The 22188-nt window shown below is 37.3% G+C and overlaps 1 protein-coding gene across 1 annotated transcript in view; it reads right to left on the bottom strand.

Annotated features, from left to right (window-relative positions):
* Positions 1–1586: 1586 nt before the first annotated feature.
* PEX7 (peroxisomal biogenesis factor 7) overlaps positions 1587–22188 on the bottom strand; it is a 43413-nt gene continuing 22811 nt past the window's right edge. Inside the window, exons 8-10 of the mRNA XM_062488922.1 lie at positions 22104–22159; positions 15762–15861; positions 1587–4216 (exon numbers count right to left, since the gene is read on the bottom strand). Of these exons, the coding sequence (XP_062344906.1) occupies positions 4148–4216; positions 15762–15861; positions 22104–22159 (225 nt within the window). The 3' untranslated portion in view covers positions 1587–4147. The remainder of the gene's footprint in view (positions 4217–15761; positions 15862–22103; positions 22160–22188) is intronic.

Below are 22188 nucleotides of genomic sequence, written 5' to 3' on the forward strand. Positions count from 1 at the left end.
TCAGCTTGTTAAGGGCATTCTCCAAATGCCTTAAACACTCACAAGCTTGGGACATTGACCACCTCTCTGGGAAGCCTGTCCCACTGTTTGAATGCCTGCTTAGTAAAGAAATGCTTCCAAATATCAGTCTAAACCTCCTCTGGTGCATCTTTAAACCATTCCTACGTAACTTATCACTTGAGTCCCAAGTGGAAGAGATCAGCACTTCCCTATCCACTTGCCCTCCTTGGGAAGCATCAGAAAGTGATGTTTCCCCTCAATCCTCCTTTGCTCTGAACTAGCCAAGCCCAAAGCCCTCAGCCTTTCCTCACAGGACATGCCTTCCAGCCCTTTCACCAGCTTTGAGGTACGCTTCTGGATGCATTCAAGGACTTCAATATCCTTAAATTGTGGGGCCCAGAACTGAATGGAGAACTCAAGGAGAGGCTGCATCAATACTCAGTTTGGAAAGTAAGTGTTCAAGTACCAAATCCTATCTTTTGGAACTCACCTGTGGTGTAAGGGTAGCTTCTCTTGCAACATCTCTCATGGTACTCCTTATTTTAATATTGTCTATAGACAGGAAAGGGAGGTGGAGGGGAAGCTGCTGTCCCTTGTCAAGCCACCCCTTTCTCAAGATGGACTGAGGCCAGGTTCAGTACTAGTCTCCCATTGCCTCTCCACCACTCCAGAGTCACAAATAGTGTTCTGCTCTTCACTGGGGAGGCAATGAATAAGGTAACAGGCAGACATCATCAGAGGTGACATTGCAGTGAAGGAACTTCCCCCACATTGGCTGTTCATGTGTCCAGAAGGAAGAGTGGCTGCTCAGTTCGTATGTTGACTCTGCTGAAGAGTTTTGACCTGGCAGTGGGGCAGATTATAGCAAAAAAAAGGCTCCGTGGTTCCTTACCCTAATGAGATGATTATGATACCTTAACTCGCATCCTTGAAATTATGCTCAGTTCTGCATTTCACCTAGCTACAATGACATAGGTGAGAGCAAAACAAAACCTGCAGCAAATTGGTGTCTTCCTAAGGGCATAGATTTTTTTATAATTGCTTCTTGGATGAAAATGGTAAAAATCTCTATAAAATGGTTAATGGAAAATTTGCCTTTTAATTAGAGTCTAATGCAACCATGAGGTCTATCAGGGAAGAATTGTGTAGAGTTGTATTCATTCCCATGACCCTGAGCACTGCTGAGCAGTACTATTGAAAGGCACAGTACACCGTGCTTATGCAGCAAAATTTGAGGCCAGCACTGTACTTGGCTAGAAGAAAGAGATCAGTTAATCACTGACATATACCCTGCACAAGCAGACACAAAGAGTAATTTAAAATAGCTTCCTTTTATGAAAATGAAGATCTGATGGGACACACAGCTAGGAAAAGGTGCATAAAGTATGGTCTCTACTAGTACAGGAGAAAAATATGACCATCACCCAGTATTCATACATGAAATAAACCATGATTATGATAATATTCTCAGAAGATACTCTCAGTATCTTTCATTGCATTTACTTTTTGAACAACATTTCTTAATTGGGGAAGTGAACACAAGAGTATAGCCAAAGATACTGTGTGCAATTATTTTAATAGCATCATAGAACAACGAATTCACACCTTTAGAACTTGATTAATCAATATGTTTCTTGAACCAAAGAGAAACCCAGACTTAAATAAAACAAAATCTTTCACAGGAGCAAGTTTGAAAGTAGAACACATTACACCTTTTAGACTGTTGTTGTTGTTAACTGTTTCAGTAAATGAAAAAAATATTGGAAGCTAGTATTCTGGTCATAAAATAAGAAGTATTTCTTCAAAACAACTACAGTAAATATTCCCTGAGAATTAAGAATCAGCAACAACTATTGCCAAATTGTTTTTTCCATTACAGTGCAGAAATGTTACAGCACATTCTCACCATTCAAAGATCACACAGGAAGATTAAAGGCCACAGTTTTAATTTACTATGTGTATCTTCTGGATGTGCTCATCTTTCAAGAAAATTAAACCCTCAGCACTGAAGCTAACCAGGACATGAGGGGAGAGAAGGCAGTTGAGGAAAGATTTAATCTGTCTGCTGAGTGTGCATGTTCAGAATTCCTAATTTTTTCCCCTGCACTACGTTTTCTAAATTTTCCCTTCCAACTGATAGGCTATGGCAGCATTCTGGAATAACCCACTCTCTCTGTCCCCTCAGAAACATGCATATAAAATACACACCTGCCACCAAAATGTTCCACTCAGACAAGCAACTTGTAATCGAAGCAGAAAAGGGAGATAAAGCAGAAGAGTGGAGGAACTATTGAAGTTGAAATAATCAATTTTAATGCCTAAAATTAGATTTTATGGCCCATGGTACTGCTGAAAACTGCATGCAGCACAGCTTTATTTTGCATTATTCCTCAGCACGCAGAATTAAAGTGCAGTAAACATTTGGGATTTGGTACAGCACACTGTCATAAAAAAAGATAAAATCTAGTTTTTGTTATTAATTCAGCTCAAAAAAATGTCAGCCTGGGGCAGTTTGCATTTGCCCAAGAAAAATACAAGATCCAACTGGGATCCAAATTATCATGTTGTAGAAGCAAGTTTCTTCCCATCCAGCCCTATATACCACATCACTATATGCATGTCTCCCTGTGGCTACCTTTTAATCCCCTGTCTCTTTTGCCAACATTTAACAATCATTCTTTCCTTGCAACTTGCATGTCTTAGCTCAGCTGAATTCTTTTCTTCATGGCTTCAAAGCATCCAGCAGATCTGACAATGTCTGCTATTGGCTGATCTTTGAGTGCTACAACCCAGAAGGATAGAGCATTTATTAACAGCACACTATGAAAACCTGACCAGAGATCTGCAAAGACCCAACCTGCAAATAGTCTTTTGGTGGCAGTGGTAGTTGAGATGGGCTAACAGCAGAAGGGAGACAGTTTTAAGAAGGTTAAAAAATGGCTATCAGGAAGCCAGGAGAGAAGGCTAACATACACCAATGAATGCTGCAGTACTATCACAGTTTGATCCTAAAACAGTATTCAGAGGTGCTTGGAGAAACATAACATCTGAACACCTTTACTTGCCCCAGAAAACTTGGATGAAAGTACCAGCATGTGGGCTGAGGGGTCAAACTGAGAATGCAAAGTATTCAACATACCTAGAACATATTGTGCATATTGTAGTGACTTCAATAGTTTGGCCATGCTGGATCTGCTATGCTTATATCATGCAATTAATCTGCATGTATATAGGTAAACTGGTCTGAACATCAGTTCTCACTTTGCCCAGGCCATGAGAGGTCCAGAAACACTGGATATATGGCCACATTCCTCTTCTACTTCTTGGAAAAACTTTCTAAGTGAAAACAGAAGACAAGTCTAATAGAAGAGATGGTTGCCCTATCTCTAAATCTTGAGGACTGTGATCCAATTAGTTTTGTATATATTTCATTTTTTTCATAACCATTTTCTCTATTATCAGAGCATCTTTCTGCATAACTTCATCAACTGTTTTACTCAAAGAGATCTAAAGGAAAAATATATGAAAATAATCTTTACCATCTTTGAGAAGCAGCAATCAAGAAGGTCAAACAAATCAGCTGGCTATAAACTATGACATTTACTGTCTATCAAAAATAAATGCATCATATTGCAAAAGAAAATAATGCAACATGACTCACAGCAAAACATAAATGCATCTGGGTGATACAAACTTCAGTTGACATTACAGTACTTTATAGTAAAAAGCCTTTATTTTCTTTTCCTTTCCTTTCCTTTCTTTTCCTTTCTTTTCTTTACTACAGTGACATCTCAACATACACTGCCAGTTACTTTTAATCTTTTTAAGGAACAAGAAGATTCAGGCCTCTGCTCTCATCGTTAGCCAGACAAATAACAAATTCATGTTGGTGATTCAGCTCTGAAGACACCACTGGTATCTATGGCCACTCTTCAGCCACTGAGTAGCTGTGGAACATTTTGTTAGTTCAAGTACTACCTGTACAGTAAACCAAGCCCTAAAGTCTCCACATGTTCAAGTGCACAACACTCATTCAAGCAGTTTTACTTATAAAGAGACACTAAGATTGGTGACACTGTTGACACTTTAGCACAAGTCTGGCTGTGGGAGAAGAGAGAAAGGTTCCTGGTGTGTCAGATCATCTCTTCTAAACAGGAACAGCCAGACATGATGGAGTATAGATCTTGACTAGTTCGTCCCAAGCACAGTCCACCACCTACAAAGCAAACAAAATCTATTTAGATCCTTCACAAGTGTAATTTTTACAAAAACCACAGGGAACTTAATGCACATGGTGGATTTAATACCAGCTGGTACTCTGACTTACAATGCTTCAAAATTACACAGTAACTAAATTGGTTTTGGTTCAGGTTTTTTTTTCAACTTTAACTTTACTGAGAAACATGAAAATTAACAACCTCCTATTTTCCAAACTCCCCATGAGGAAAGCAGGGAAACTTTTGGGCTTCAACTGATTGCTCCAAATAGGCAAAAGAATGTAACTGAAAATTAAATTAAGGAAGGGCACACACAAGTCCAGACCTTCCATGTTTCTTCTCTTCATAGAGTCTTAGGATCCTTCTACCATAATATCTTAACATTTCATGATCAGATCTCAACAACCTTCTTATACTTGCAGATACAGAAATCCATTATAGATATTTTCCTAATGTCTAGTGCTGAGGAATGGAAAACCAAAAAAGTTCAACATAATTATACAGGAAGTTTCCTGAAAAATTAAGCCAGAATTTCAGTCTCAAGCTTGATAAGCTATGAGCTCACTGTCTATTGTTGAGAAGAGAAATGTGTATTTGCTGTCATTGTGATTTGGAGGCTGTAGTGCTGCTTCAAGCACTACCTACACCCCCACTTGTCTGCTATGAAGTGGTACCACTTGTGGCAAAGGCATCTTATAAACACAGTGACTGATTCAAGTATAACCTCTACTTTCCTGAATTCAACATCCCAAGTTCTATCTTAGATGAAGGCTTGAACTTAAAACCAGGAAACCAGAAAGCTAACCCAATTCACAGCATTTAAATTTTTAAATAAAAAACAAAATTCCAACAAAAAAGACTATGAAATACTTTAGGTTTGAAAATTAATTGAAAACGCACTTCAGAATGTGTAACAAAGTGAAAGGGCTAACCACACTGGCAGTTACTCAAGAAGATGACCTATCATAAATATTCACTAAATACTGTAGGAGACAAGAACTAGGGAATATAGAAGAAGAAAGAGGACAGCTAAAGAGAAAAAGGTGATGAGGTCCACAAATGAATGCTAACAAATCTGGCTGAAACCATATTGCAGTATCTTTACAATGTCATTTCCAGTTGGGATCACAAAAGATACAGTATTGGATGCTCTGCACAACAAGCTTCCTTCTGCTGCAAATTGCAATTCCTGTTCTCTTCTAGAGCCAGAATGAACAGCTGCACACTAAAAATTTGGAAATCCAACTACAGTATTTGATTTCAAACTATAATTAGCCCATTTTGTGTTTACTATACTGCACTATTATTCATTTTTATTGCTTCCTTAGCTGGTTCTACTTAGTTATTTGAAGTGCTTTCCATATACATCTAAATGGGTCAAAAAAACTCGTGACAATATGTCTGTCTATTCATACAACACAATAGAGCTTTCTGTAGCATAATGTTCTGCTGCATTGCAGTCTCTTAAATCATACCAAAAAGAAAATTTGAGTTTTCCACTAAATGCTGTGCAAAAGCTGGTAATCACCTAAACTGCAGGTTTTTTACTATTCTGCACAGATACAGATCAATGTTCTATAGGCAATACTTTCTACTTTTGTAAAGAAACAAAAACCAAAAATAACATTTGGAAAAAATCCCATGGGAATTCCCACCTGTTATCAATGTAATTAGCATCCCTGAAATCTCCTCTGAACAAATATAGTTATAGAACCATTTAATGTAGCAACAGTAAAAATAAACAGGGGATATTAAAAGAGTTTGAAAAGGATCACTTGTGATAAGTTACCCAACTCATTGACTTAATGATACCACATGAAAGGAGAAAACATGGCCAGGCAACAAGATGAAAACAAAAGCTACAGTAAGTAACCGTGATTCACGTTCTCCTGTGCAGCAGGAAGTCTATCATGGAATACTGACACAAGAAATCTTGAAGAAAATACACATGTGAAGTACAGCAAACAGTATCTCTGGGAAACGGGAACACTGCAGCATGGCAGAACATTAAAAAATAAAATGGCATTTCCATTTCTCCATGCTTTCTTCAAAATACAGCAAACAATGCCAGAGAAAGGGGGTAACTGTAAGCTAAGAGTGCAGCAGCTAGCATTCATTGATGGAGTGTGCCATGTGCCCCTTTGCAGTGGCTCAGAGACTGTCACTGCCTCAAATACAAATTACTAAGATGTATCCTAAACTAAAGAGAAGGACTTGTTCATGCAGCAACTGCATCAATTTACAAAATGTCTTCTCCTTGCATTTTGCTTTTATCTTGTGACCTGTCTTACACAGTGCTCTTGTGCCAGTTGTGTACCTTTCCCCAGAAAAGCAGAACATAGGATGTACATTGGATGTAAGTGCTTTAAAAGTATTTAGAAATGTCAGTTCTCATGTGACATATGACCATTTTTAATACTTCAAAGCACTTTAGCTTTTTTTAAAAAATAAATCAAATGCTGCTTTATTTAAATATTAAAAATTTCATTGGGATGACGGCTCATCCAGCATACCACAGTAAATAAATACAACATACAAAAAGGGGCAATTTCCTAAAGCTTGTATTTTGATCAATCAGATGGTATTACTGACAGATAAAGAAAATCCTCCTGTGGTGGGATGAAAATATAAGAAAATTGAAAATGGACTCACACTTTATTTGCTCACCTGATAGAAGTCCCTGCCATTAGAAGCATGAAGGGATGGGTTTGTCCTCCTATAAAAAAAGTCTGCTGTCTTGGGGACAAATTCTACTCTGAGATTCAAACAAATCTCACTGATTTCAGTTTTTAGAGGGTGCATGGTTTTGAGTTTGTTTGTGTTTTTTCTTTTTGTTTTTGTTTTGTTTTGGTTTTTTGTTTGGTTGTTGTTGTTTTGTTGGTTTTTTGTTTGTTTGTATTTGTTTTAAACTGACATGCCAGCAGAGCAGCAGACAGTTTATTTCAGTTGCAAAAATTATAAATATAATAATATTAACAGTATAATAAATATAATATAAATAAATAATATATTAATATAAAATAATATATCGTGTAATAATATAAATATTTAAATATAAAATAATAAATATAATTTGTATAAATTGCAATATCCTCATAATATTGACTCTTTTGCATGGCATATTTTGTATGTCATGCAACTTTCATAACATTTATTAACAGTCTTGTAACTATAGAATGCAGTTTTACTATTTCACTATACCAACTTTTAACTATTAAACTGCAGGGAAAAGCAGAATAATTAGAGCTTAATTGTAAAACAAGAATATTCTCTGTTGCACTGACTGGTAAACTACATGAAGAAATAACAAACAGAAGAAACATTCTAAACCTGGTAATTTTCACTGTAATTAAAGCTACATGGAACGAACACAGTCTAACAAAATTACATTTATTAATTGTCTTTAATGCTCTTATTTCAGTAGCAAAATTGTGGTACCAGCATATACACTAAAGGTACTAAACTGTTATTACTGCAGAACAAATATCATGCCAATTTATCTGCCAGCAAAGATACAAAAAAAAGTACAAAAATGGGGATCGCTTTCTCTTTGTATTTCTCTTCAAGCCAAAAACCAAGCAAACAAACCAACAACACTGCAACCATGGCAGAAAGCTAATTGCTTGACTAGAAAATATTAGTTCAACTCAGCTAAAACAGCTATCCTGTATTTTATTGAAATGTTAATCCTTGTCCCAGAGTATAACAATGTTTTCCACCAACTGATTTAATACTGACATCCGTTCATTTATCAGAGCCATTGCCATTGACTCACTAACTGATTTACTCCTTTGACAGGCCCTCTGTTTCCTATTCATCACAATCATCTTGCCTTGCAATAGACTTAGACCTTTTCCAGCACCCGAGGGCAATCCATTCAGTCTAGTGCAATTACCTGTGTGACATTCTGCCTCTTTACTGTTCAGAAGAAGCAAGAGAACAAGAGAAAACTCCCAAGTTAGCCACTAACTTTTTTATTCAGTACTTGAAGGCACAATAAATCTGCAAGACCTAATCAAGATTAAATATATTCAAAAGAACAACTAAAAACTTAAGAGTTCAATTACCCTTTATGAAAGGGTTTAATCAGAACAAAGTACAGCCCTCTCTAGATTAATATCTCCAGAACTATCTTGGTGCCACTGAGTTTCCAGAGTGCTCATAATGAATCACATGATAATACATAAATGTGCCTGAAAAAGACCCACTTCTCAGCTTCTCCTCATCCTGTTTTCAAATGAGATAAGGCTTTTTTTTTTCTGTAGAAGAGTCAGCAAGAAAAATTTCAGCTCTTGATTCCCATTAGCTGTTTCCCTTCCTCTTCTAGTTTCTTATCTTGTGTATCTTCTCAAACAGAATTTAATGGTCTATTTATATCATTATTAGGTATTTTGGAGGGATCCTGAACATCCTCTAAACTTGTGGGAGGGAGATTAATTGAAGATAAAGCAAGCTGGTAGGGTTGCTACTCATCAAATTATTTTCATAAATGAACATTGAAACTGATTGGTCAAATGCATAATGGTTCATGCATGAGTTTAAATTAATTCAGTACCTATTTTCTTAAAAAAAAAAACTGGACCACTATTGTGGCCTGTTTGGTTAGTAGTTGCCAGAGTGAACTGCATAATGCCAAACTTTACATGAGAGTGAAAATTATAAGAGTTTACAAATAAGACTTTTTATTTTCAATGTGCAGTAACAACTATATTTTTTTAAATTTACTTTTGAAAAAATATAGCTTGATTTAATTATTATTTCCAGTAAAGACAAAATTAAACAAACCCTGGAGCAGAACTTATAAAGATCTAGGTTCAACCTAGATTTATCCGAAAAAGATGCTCCAAATGCTGCTTAAAAAATCTGTTTCTTTCTTAGGGGGAAAAGAAAGAGGTAATAGACTTGAGTGGCATTATTTTTCGTGTTGCAAAGCTATGTCACAAAGAACTGATCTAAGAAGCTGAGACCTGTCTCATCATTTGTTCTGATACTCTGACATGGGCAACAGGAAGATGACTTGGAAGTCATGTCACATATTTGTAAATGCAAGTCTTCCAAGTGTGCTTTCATCAGAAAGTTGTAAAGGAAATGGAGATGTGAGTTGCAGATTAGAAAAAAGTTCTTGAAGTCTCCTGAGATTTGGTAGCAATTCCTCTGTACTCTGTAAATTAGGAGACATCACCTCAGTCTTCAAGAACTGGTTTAACTGGTAAGTCAATTTTGAGTTCTGTAGAAGGTCCATTGGGACTGAAAAATGCCTTTCTGTGCTGATACTGACCTTGGTGATCCCAAATGAAGTCAATTTACATCAGTGAAACTGTTTTCTAATGACCCTACCCAACCTTCAAATTCATCCTTCAGCTCAGAGTTAAGTTCAGTTCCTTCCTTTTGGGATACCATCACAAATAATCATAAGGCAAACAGTATTTTCACTAACAGCTGCAAAGTCCTGCTGTCTTCCACCGAGTTTCACTAGTGCAATTCACTGGGACTTCTTTAACATTTACTGGTCATGCAGGAGAGAAACAGAATCCACTACACTGAGTAAGGGATGTAAGGGGCTCACAGAAGTAGCAAGTATTTGTAAGCCATTGCACCAAATAAAATGCATGAGCAACACATTTACTGAGTAAGAAAGTACTGTCTCCCATCCCAGTACTTCAGTATCCAAACTGATTTTCCTCTCCAAACACTTGCAGCTTTTACAAAATTGTGAGGTCTGACAGAAACCTTTCCAAACACTGAGACTTTTGCTGATAATGGCAAATAGTGACCATTACTCATGAGTGCTTAGCTTTGACTTACATAGTGAAAGCTTAATTTTCACAGTCTGGAAAAGACATACAGTAAGCACCAGTAAGAAATATCTCCTTCTTTTAGCCCCTCCAACTCAGTAAGATGTTCAGATTGGTTTAATACTTGCAGCTGGTGAAATCTGATATTTTCTGGAAAAAAACACTCTGAAATTAGGTAAGCAGGTTCTTTTTATCTCAAAGAATCAAAGAAACTGCGTAACTTTAGTAGCATCCCAGAGAAGGACCATAAGGAGAGATTAAAACACGTGCAGATACTGTTATAATTATAGCAGTGGGATAACCATAACAGCTAGGTGGAAGCTATCAGGTCCTTAGTAATTAAGTGCAAAAGGTAAGGGGAAGCAACCAAAAGGAAAAAGCAGAGAATGTCTGTTTTTCTGTACATTTCCACAAGATGTAACTCCACTTTTATATGGAACAATCATCATTTCTGGGCCTCTTGAGCATCCACAATTAATTTAAATGAACAGCAAAATACATAGCCAAACAGCCTTACTAAAGACATCATCTGCATTTATATTTGGCTATACTGGTTAAGCCAACTTCCGCAGCCCCTCCTGTCCCTTCTGCTTCCTGTGTTGGCACAGCTAATGCAGCACACTCCAAAAGCTGCACAAAGAAAACAAGGAGCAGAACAAACCTGCACACCAAAACTTGACAATGATCAAAAATTTCCCCATAAAGCTGGATGAATTTAGAACTAGATTTCAAATTACCTTCAGGACATGCAGGTCAAGTGTATACAGTTTAGCCATGGCCTCCCTCCAGCTAGAAAGAAATGACATGACTGCTTTAAAATTTTAGTGATGCAGAATACTATAAATTTAATGGGATCAACAGACCAAAGCAGGCACCTCTTCTCAGCTCTACCACTGGCCAGGTGCAAGGAAGAAGCAGACTGTGTTTTGGCAGAACATGCTGGTGACACTCTGCAGCTTTAGGAAGAAGAGAGTGGAAGTTCAGGAAGGCCAAATTACAAGGCCAGTGTAACACGGAGCACAAGAGCCACGGGTACCACACTGGTACCATCAGTATCTCCATGATACAGGGTGTTGCGTGTTTAATCCCTGCCAGCAACTGTGTACCATGCTGCTGCTACTCACCCTGACCCTACCAGGTGGGATGGGGGGGGAGAATTGGGAAAAAAAAGGAGGTGCAACTAGAAGGTTAGAGAAAACAAGCTTCCTCCCAAACAGAAACAGCAATTTACACAGAGAGCTGTCCTTTTGCAGTGCAGTTATGATCCAAACACACACAATCACAGTAGAAGCAAATCCTAAGTGATCACTATTTGTGTTGTACACAAGTTATTCTAAAACCTAGAGTTCAGTATGTTCTGATCTGGCATGTTACAGATGTCTAATGTGCTTTTCACATATCAAGTGCTCTAAGCCACTACATCACTTGCCATCACTCCCACCGAAAATTACGAATCCTTGCAGTTTGGGAATGTCATTGTTCACAGCACAGAAATATAGAGAAATTGAAAGATTCCTCTCCTATTCCCATTAGATACTCAATTCTGTTCTCAGCAGCACAACAGAAAGCCTGATTCAGTGGAAATCAGTAATTTATACTTTCCACTGGCTGCTTTACAGAGTTCAGAACAGATGTGAGGTGAAGCTAAAAAAGACTTTCAGACAAAATTCAGAGTGTCAGGTTTTTTTACATTCGTGTTAGGCAAAATTGTTTTCGAACTGCAACAGAAAAGGGCTGGGTGTCTTTTCATCCATGATTTAAAGAAATCCATGATACACGTTTATTTTCTATTCTTTATATACTTATGGAAATAATTTCAGAATCAAGACAAGAATGGAATGTTTACAAGATCTGTACTTTTATCTGTGTCATTAATGGATTGCCTGAAGATATTAAAAATTAATTCATGACTTCCATATGGCATTTAACCTACAAGAGAAGAAAAATGCTGCTTTTAAATAAAGCTGCAGAAGTAACACCAAAGGAAGGTGCCTACAGCATGTAAACATGAACATAAACACAGCAAAATCCAAGGAAGAGATGGCTTAAAGCAGTATGATATTTTTATTAATCTGAACATTCACAGATCACAAACAGGAAAGTAAATATCAGGCGAGAAGTAAGAAATCCAGTGAGCTACAGAGCAGAACTCCACTACATGGTCTAGCATTACCAGCCCCAAGCAAGGAATAGTTTATAGCTGATTACCATTTTTAATCCCTACATAAATCATATGTCTATGTAGTGTGTATACAAGGAAGCAAACTTCAGTAGTTTTTCTTATCCCTAAACTTTGGGAAGAACTATCTGCTTTTAAAAACTGCATACTCTTCAATGTTGCTGAAAGGGTAAACAGATTTGCTCAGTTCTACATACTACACATCATCACAAATTTAAAAGATGTTTGATGCTTAGGGTCTTGCCACTGTTCTCATGTGTGCCTAGGCTACTTTGGCTGAAAGCTGGAGCTGGGAGTATTATCTCCTGGAAAACACGCCTGGCAAACTCTCACACCAGCACTTCAAGTTTAACAGAGAAATACTCTGAACATCATGAGGATCATTTCTGTTAATGCTTTGCACTGCAAAATGCACATTTTTCTGTGCACCTGAAAGTTTGTTTATTGTCTCAAATTTCGATGAATCTGACATTAACATTATGGTGGGGGAAAAAAACCTCAAACCTTACAGCATCCCATGTTTAAAATCCAAAGTTTTCAAAAAACACCTTCTCTACATAGAGGCAGATAATCCAAAATAGGTACTAGAATATGTAATTAAGTGCAAAGGAGTTTACTGTAACATCTAGCTAATATTAGTGAGTCTCTTTACATTCCTTATGACCAGATTTTTTTCCACATTGCCTCCCTTAGCACAAGAACCTGCTTTCCTGCGACTCTCTGCCTGTGGGCTCTGTTCAAAGCTCAATCAGTTCCACAGGAATGTCTTGTAATTCCTAGATTACTAGCTACTTAATCACAATATCTATTCTGAACCCTTTCAATAGTGCAGATAATTTTTTCTTTGACATGTAAAAAATACTGAAGTTCATTGTGCAAAGCCAAAGAAAACATAATCTGTCTAGACAACAAAAGATATCATTAAGAAAGAAAGCAAAGGTTAATGACCAGAATGGTACTTAATTTGAGTATAAATGAATAGCTTGTCCATTATAAATAAAATACCCTGCATTCTCTCTGGATCCTTCTTCTCTTTCTCCCCGAAGGAGAGAAGCAGTTCAAATCTGAAGTCGCAACTCCTTATAAAACACACAGTGAAAATCACAAATCATGCAAATAAACTAAGAAAACAAATAAATGAAGAAGAAGATAATGGAGCTCATCATCAGATTGATAAAGAACAGACATAAAGACAACCTACATACTGGGAACAGCAGCATAAAATTTAAGCAAATAATCTTTGTTAGATGGATGCAGAAGCCAGGGAAAGACTCCAAGGGCTCATACTGGAAGCAACTATTCAGCAGGTGTTCATACAATCATAGAATGGTTTGGGCTCAAAGGGACCTTAAAGCTCATCTAGTTCAAACCCCTCCTGACATTCACAAGGACACCTTTCACTAGACCAGGTTATTCACAGTCCTTTTCAGCCTGGTCTTGAATACTTCCATCCACAACTCTGGGTAACCTGTTCCAGTGTCTCATCACCCTCACAGTAAAACATTTCTTCTTTATACCTACCAATGATAGGAAGTTTGAAGCCATTACTCCTTGTCCTATCACTATGTGTCCTAGTAAAAAGTTCCTCTCCAGCTCTCTCGGAGGGTCCCTTTAGGTACTTTAGGAAGGCTGCTACAAGGTCTCCCTGGAGCCTTGTCTTTTCCATGCTGAACAACCTCAACTCTCTCAGCCTGTCTTTGTACAAGAGATGTACTTGTACTACTTTGTACAAGAGGCTTCAGCCTTCTGATCATCTTCATGGCCTTTCTCTGGACTCATTCCAACAGGTCCATGTCCTACTCAGAGCTGAACAAAGTATACTCAGGATAGTGTCTCATGAGTCTTCCTTTCAAAATGGGGCTATGTTTCCCTTGTGTTCACTCTTTAACTCAGTGAGAGTTCAATTTTATCACAGATTTTTAAACTTCTTAAAAAAACAAAAAATCCCACAATTCTCACTGCTGTGATATCCAACCCACAGAATACATTAAATCAACTCAATGGAAAAAAACAGGAATAATAAAGCTGTTGCAAATGCCAAACTTCTGTCTGGAACGCACATTGGCACTCAGCAAACATGGATATGTACTCCAGATTTATAGATTCTATGCATTAAATCCAACATCAGACTTGTAGAATTTTTGCATGGAAAAACAAGATACCTGAATGTACAAATGTCCTAGTGTTGACAGGTATGCACCACCATTTTCCTTTTTTCAACATAAAAGTGCATATGCACTTTTCTTTCAATTCGTTATCTACCATGAAGCAACGGGCTTATAGTCAAAGTAATCACATCCTCAATAGAAAATGGAAGAAAAAAATCTCTCTTCATTCAGATCAAATGCAAACCCACACCATGGAAAACTGAGCTGGGCTCAGCCCATGCACTGCTGTGGGACTGTGAAGCCCTAAAAGCACTATGCTATGCTCTCTGCTCCCTCTGGATCCAGTGCAGCCAAATCACATCTATGCAGTCACTTGGGATGAAGTGTCAATCCCCAGCAACTGGCCTTTAAGTATTCTTGCCTTGCACTGATGAAAACTAACCTGAACCTTGAAAGCTTTTTTCAGCTTTATAAATTTCCCAATGTGATTCACAGCATGACCTTGTGTAGTTACTGCAGCACAACTGAAGCAACAGAATTTAAGGAACAACCAACCAGGCAGAAAACCCATCAAGCTATCATTTACCTAGAATGGTTCCACATGCAGTAAGCTAAGTATTTTGCCAAACTTACACCTTTCTCCTGTGTCCTTTTACCAGCAGAAATTACAATAGTTTTAATTTGCTTTGTCCAAACAGAATGTGAATGCAGATGTTACAATTTTTATCTGGGGTGAAACAATCATTTTACAGTGAATCTGAGAAGAATCTTGATGCAAATTATATTTCTGACACGTTAAATAGTGCATTAGGAACAGTTAATACTGTTATTTTAAAGTAAAATTTACCTTCAGTTTTTCAGCTTTCCTTGTCTAAAAAATCATTTCATACTACAAAAAAAGAATCCTCTGTTTACAAAATAGAAACAAGTGTAGCAACAGAATGAGAGGGGAATCCTTACAGAACCAGTACATAAATAAGGGCTACTGATAAAATAGGTTCTACTTATTCACATTAATAGCTGAGGGTTTTTAAATTTCAGCCACAGATTAAGCCTCTCCTAGTCCTCTAAAAAAACCAGGCCTAGGTATCATGTGACACTACTGACATCTAACTTGATAACTGAAGTAGATGGAAGAAAGCTCGGTATCTCAGCCTAGCATTCTAGACTCTTCTCTACTATTCCTCCTACTGAAAAAAAAATATCCCATTTTCTTTCCCAGAGCTCACCACGGCTTTCAGTTATCTGATTTTGCAATCTTGTCTGTCCTGTCCTCCTCTCCTACCCAATGCAAGGAACTGCTTCACAAATAAAAATGGACCTTATTTGATAAGCATTCAGCCAGACTCACTTCCAGAAGCTTAGTGCAATCTGGTGACTTATTCAGGATCCAAGTCCTGCAGCCAGCCATGACCTGTGCCTATAAGAGGCAAGTGAACAGTAAATGCATCCCAGCTCTTACCTGACCACGCTTGTGAAGACTTAAATCAAGACCACATGTAAATTCAGTATGATGCTCAACTGTTTCCAGCAAAGGATTAGGCTTGGAAAAATCCCAGAATCTATAGAGAGAATAAAGGAGGGAGTGAGAGAGGTAAAAAAATCAAACAAACCACAATTAAAGTAATTGAAAGGCCATTTCAAAAATACAATTCAAGATATTGACAAATCTGTTGCTGCCAGGGTATTTAAAAAAGCAAACTCATCCACTTAGGAAACATAACAAATTATACTCCTGCAAAGCCATCTGCTGATTTGCATAAATTAAACCCCACTGAGCAAAGCCACCTTTGTGTCCTGTTGCAGAAACCAAGATCAAAGTTGGCACCAGGGAGCAGTCATTGGGACATTACTAAAAGAGAAGAAAAAACATAGGCTAGAATATTCTTGTTATATTTCTTGATGGCTGGGGAATTTTACCCCTGAAAGATATTAGCACAATTTTGAGATTTTCTTTCTCAGTTTTTGGCATCATTAACTATGGGGTCTTTATTTGAATAAAAAATTACACACTCATTTAGAGACCTCAGTCATGCACATTCTCAAATTTGAGACTGTGTTCCTGTAAAACAGAATTTAAAAACACATTTGTACTACACAGTTGAGCTGCATTACAAAATTCCACTAGTTTTAAAAGAAAATTTTAAAATAAATATTTTTTAAAAAAAAATTTTCTTTTGAGCCTTGGTTGATAAAAATACTTAGCAAATAACAATTCTGAAGTCCTCTACTTCACCCAGCTACTGTCCCAAAAGATGCAGTGTCCGTCAATGCAATTAACAGCAAGTATGAGAGATGTAAGAGTAGATGGGATTAAAATAGAGGTAAAAGATACCTCAGTCATGAAATAAAGGATTCAAGCCCAGAACTTTCAAATAACACACTGACAAAACTCCATATGATGGCACAGAACAAAGATTTGTTTCTCTTTCTTGTCTTGTATATACTGCTGAGAAAAGTCCACAGGCTGCACAGCATGGCACATTTTGTGGGCTGTCAGCTGTAATCAAATTTTCTACAGCTCAGATTTTCACACAGGAGTCAGTTGTATGTCTTACTACTTCTGTAACAATCACAGAGGTCTCTTTCCCTTGCCTTTACTGGGAAAAGTGACAATACTTAACAAGAACAGCTCATTATCAGACCAACTATAGTGGAAATACTGTAAGTTCAAACCAATTCAGGTAAAATAGCAAACACTGGAGCCAGCAGGGTCAGTTTGTTTTATATGTAGATGTAATTTCCTTCATGAACGAGGAGAGTGGTATCAGCACAATGGCTATGCCATAGCAACAACCCTCTTAATTTTTTCCTAGTACCTGAGATCTAAAACAAACAACTTACTTTGCAGGAGAGAGGAGCAGAAGACCATCTCAGCAATTCCATCCTCCCACATTTGTTCATAAGAAGGTAAGGAAACAAACCTTGTTGTTTCTAAGTAATAGTCTTCCTTACCACATTAGCTCTCTATTAATGCTTGAAAGACAGACGCTCATAACTAAGAACTACGATTAAAGAAGACCTTTTGATCAATTTTAAAAATAGTGGGACAATACAGTGTTTGTTACATGAAGTCATACAACGTCATATGAAGTTGTAAAGTCAGAAGCAGTTTAGAATTTAAGAGTACTACAACTTAGTTCAAGTTCAACAGACTGACTGGAAGCTTTGAAACCTTTTCTTAATATATTAATAGTTACTAGTGAAAGCCCAAAAAATGTTCAGTCTTAGGACTGAGAACTATTGATGACAAATTAATGATGGTTCTCATAAAAACTTTGCAACCCAAAATGAGAAACACTGTCTATAGCACAGCTTCCAAAACCACCATGGTGACAACAATATTTTCCTCAGATTCAACTTCCATCACATTCTGCAGACTGAGAGGACAATGCAATTTTTCTAAGACACTGTTTACCACAGCAGGACGGTTCTACAGCGAAGTGAAGATGGCATTCACAGCACAAGTAGGTGTGCTTGCATTACTTCAGCTGAAAGTGTATCTACAGTTAGCAGCATGAATTTAAAAAAATGGGGCGGACAAACCCGTAGGCTTTTAAGGTCCCTTACAGGTTTGTAAAGCCTGTACAATCACAGGTGTGTCACTCAGAACTGCTATTTTTACCCATCTTATGTATGAAGCCACAACTTCAGTCACATCTGCACCAATCACAAAACCCCAAAACCTGTATGAATGCATTTTCTTAAACTTTTTAATGTGGGAATTGTTAAAAGTTTAGCTTCTCCCTCATTTCTCTACAGTTTATTTTTTTACACGTACCTGGCATGCAATTCATAAGCTGCACATGTATTGCAAGTGGACTGCTTATTCTGAACAAGACATTATAAGAAGAGAAAAAGCCTGTCATGCTATGGATCTTGTAATTTCTACCACCCATAGCAGTCACGAACACTTGTGCTCCCCAACCGAATCACTTTTACCAACCCAAATATAGTTTTTCCTGCATATCTCCTACCTTGGCCTTACCCTCCACTCTAGCCTTACCAAGTGCCCCTGCACCTTCACCACCGTCTGGGAACAAAGAGGTTGCAAGTTCCAGTGTCGGTACAATTGTATTTGTTGTGGCAGCCTGTTGCTGCATGATAAGGAGCTAGCAGATCAGTAAGAAGATTGCTTACTTGTGGTGGTGAATTCATGCCACATCTCTTACCTTCCTTAAGGCAGTTCTTGGGGTTTCCCTGTCTTGCACGCTCATGAGTTTCTATTAAATTTGTAAAAGCTTAGTAAATTTAGACTGAATTTCCTGTCAAATCTAGTTAAGTTTTCAGTAAGTTCAAAACTTACTCCAGGAAATGATTCTATGAAAATGCACGGATGGAATCACAAAGACTCATCAAGTCTATGTCCTTCTGGGTAAGAACAAAAATATTTATAGTAAATATTTATTCATGAAAGCTTTATTAATGGCCTTAGGTTACAAAATGTCTTAATATACAATATTTTTAGGTGGGTGTGACCAGCTGCTTAGAGGCTGCTTTCCATAAAAGCCCACTCAACAACTAATGCTAGCTTTCAAACAAAACCACACCAGGCACAAGTGACAGTAGCATGCGGATGTATAAAACCAAGAACCTATCAAGAGCAACACAGAACTCAGTGCTAGCTTACTACATGTGTATCACACAATTCATCCCCCTGCTCCTATTCTCCAATTCCTGCACGGACTTGTAAAAGTTCTTCCTGCAAACTAGAAAAACTTGTCAGTGGAGAGTTTAGTGTCAAGCTACTTTTGGATACAGGCCAATGAGGGCAATGATGTTACTTCAGGCATTAACTGGGAACATCTACCTATTTCCATACTAATATTCTGAAGAGATAATTTCATTATAGTTGCAGTGAAGTATCAACATTATGAAGCAATTGGGGTATAGAAAGACATTTTCCATTTGAGGAAAATAAGAAAAAAAGAGAGCAAATGAGCAAATACCCGCCTTTTCACCTTGAAGGAAAAAAATATAGAAAAAAGAATACAAGGATAGTAAGGATAACCAGCTGAAATGAAACACAGTTTATTTTATGATCAGCCTTATTCTGTAAGACTTCTTTGTGATCCAAGTTACTGAACTTGTACACAGTCATGGAGGGCTGGAGATGGTGGTTTACCTTACAGTGTGCTGCGGAGATGATATCCAATATAGTACAACTTTTAACAAAAATTGCCTTTTTGCCTTAGGGACATATTCTGTGAATATGATCAAAAATCTGGCCTGATACCAGCTTAATGAAGCTCTATAATTTATCAGATCTTCTGTTTAGATTTTTGTGAGCACTCTCTGTGACTAATGCAGCAAGATTTCTTTTTTGTACTGAAGAGTCCAAAAATACAAAATGGTGATTCCAGTAAAAGATGATACTGATGTTCTTCCAAACTGAATTTTGACAGAGATAACATTCAGGAATATGCATGCAGGCCTAGAGTAGTTCTGGAAATGTTACAGTACTTTGTGTATTTCCTGGAATTTTAATGATTCATTTGTATTTAATCCGCTCTTTAATTAGCCTACATTTTCTATGAGTTCTTCTAAAGAGTAAGGAAATGGTACAGAAAAAAATTGCCTGAATGAAGCATTTACTGGACAGGGATTATAAATCATAATACCGAGGTATGTAAAAACTCAAGTTCAAATCAACATCCTCTTTTTTCTCACCTCCCCGTATGAAGCTGGCTTGTCAACTAGGTTTCTTTTCAATAGCTTGACTGTAGCCCACATTCAATTATTATACTATTTGCAAAGGAGGAATCTAAGCATTGTTAGCTTTGTTTTCAACCTACTATTTTTTCTTTTAGATATCCAGTTGTGATTATCTGCCAAACTAGCTGTACAACCTGAAACAAGCAAAACTCCTGCCTCTTACATGACAGTTTGATAATCTGAACTAAGTTTTGCAACTTTTGGTTAAACTATAAAGCTGCAGTAACGTTTCAGATTACAGAGCTCTGACAGTAAAGGATTGCTCCAATACTATGCTCTATTCTATCTACTATAAACTATTGCTTGCAGATAATTCTAAGCTTCAAACAGACTCGCCAAAGAATATAAATGAACAATATCATAACTGTTAATAAAATAACACTGCAACAAATCTATTTTTAAGGGACTGCCATACCATGCTGTTCTATTAATCAAAAATCAGCCCCTACCCATCAAATGGGGCTAAAAAGTCACAGACCTTGAGTAGATTCAACAAGATCCATAATTAATGCCATGTACTAGAACCCCTACTTCTCTTCCACCTTTTATATATTTATCAAGGATTTTTACTCTTAAATTGAAATGTATGTGTATATGTGCATATATTCACATCCACACATCCACATGTGTGGTGTACATGTGCATGTATAACAGGACATGTACATGTGGAGTGCATGGTGCATCCAATAAAATGACAGTATGTGGTAGATGTAAAACATAGTCTTTTAAAGAGTTGTTCCCAAATTTCATGGCAATAATTTTCCTCCATTATACAGAATATTTTGCTTGCTACACCTTTTCCAAAGACTTTCACCTGGCCTTCTCTGTTGTTTGTTCACTTATACCAAATTCAAGTCTTAGAAAACTGTCAAACATCTGTATTTCATTTCTTCAATTCTGCTCTCTCCCTAGTCAGAAACAGAAAAATAATGACTAGCGTGAATTTTGTGAAGAGGTCCCCAAGCTCTGCATTTACAGACATGATGCTTTGTGAGCTAGTAGCTCTCTTCATCTTTTCTGACAATTTCCACATACAAAAATACCAGAGCTGAAATTGTACTAGATTTCAGTACTGCACGAAGCACATTAGCGCCGAACCTGAAGGATATAGTTGGTGTCAAAAAGGGGAAGAGCAAGACAACACAATCAAGTCACTTTAATGCTTAATACGTTACCTTCATGAAGTAACTTTATATATGAAGTTATGGCAGAAGACTGGATAGATTTATCATTTAGCAACACATACTACCACTGAGAATTAACAACAGAACCCTTTGGCAACAGAGCCTCTCTAGGTCTGGTGTCAGACAGATTAGGACACGACCAGGAGTGACATTATTTGAGATGATATGGACAAGTGGGATAACTTTGCAGTCCTTTATGGAGACAAGAGAGCTTCTCCCATTTCTTAATGTACTGCCTACTACGTTCAGTCCACGTTAGACAACTAAAATGTGATCAAATAGATCAAAGAATGTGATTGAGGTATTCAGGAATACTTCATAGTGTTTTGACTTACAACATTGTATCTTAGAGAAATCCCAGTATCAAATCAAACTTCTTTAGGACTTTAAATCAGCTTTAAAACAACTTTACTATGAGATCCCCTGCAATATCAGATATACTGAGCAGCCAGGGGAACTTGAAGAAGTACTGTCTAAAAAGCTTCAGCATACACACTGTGGAAATCTACTAAAGCCTCCTCAGATACTGGTAGAACAAAAACTTTGTCCATAAAAAGCCTAAATAAAAATGTGTCACAGAAACATAAGAATTCACCTAACTAAATTACTTTAAGAGGGCATTACCTTCTTATCAGATATCATCACAGCTGGATGCAACTATGTTCAGTGAAGTGATGTGAAAAGGATTGCAGAAAGCATCTATCTGACAGAGCAGATACTGCTCAGCAGAGTGACTGAGCTGGCCTTTAAATGACAAACCCATGCATTTTCAACATAGCTTATGAAGCATCTGACAGCAGCGTTAACTATACTTCAGTATAACCACTCTGGAACTATTTTCTGTTGCGAGACATACTAAAATAGATCACCTTTCTAGTTTTATCCAATTAGAGAAAATACTGTACCTTACAGTAAAATCATAGGAGCAAGAGGCCAATATGGTTGCGTGGAATGGTGAAAACTGAAAAAAAAAAAACCCAAACAACTTTT

The sequence above is a fragment of the Cinclus cinclus genome, chromosome 3 (assembly GCF_963662255.1).
Source record: "Cinclus cinclus chromosome 3, bCinCin1.1, whole genome shotgun sequence".
Taxonomy (NCBI): Eukaryota; Metazoa; Chordata; class Aves; order Passeriformes; family Cinclidae; genus Cinclus; species Cinclus cinclus.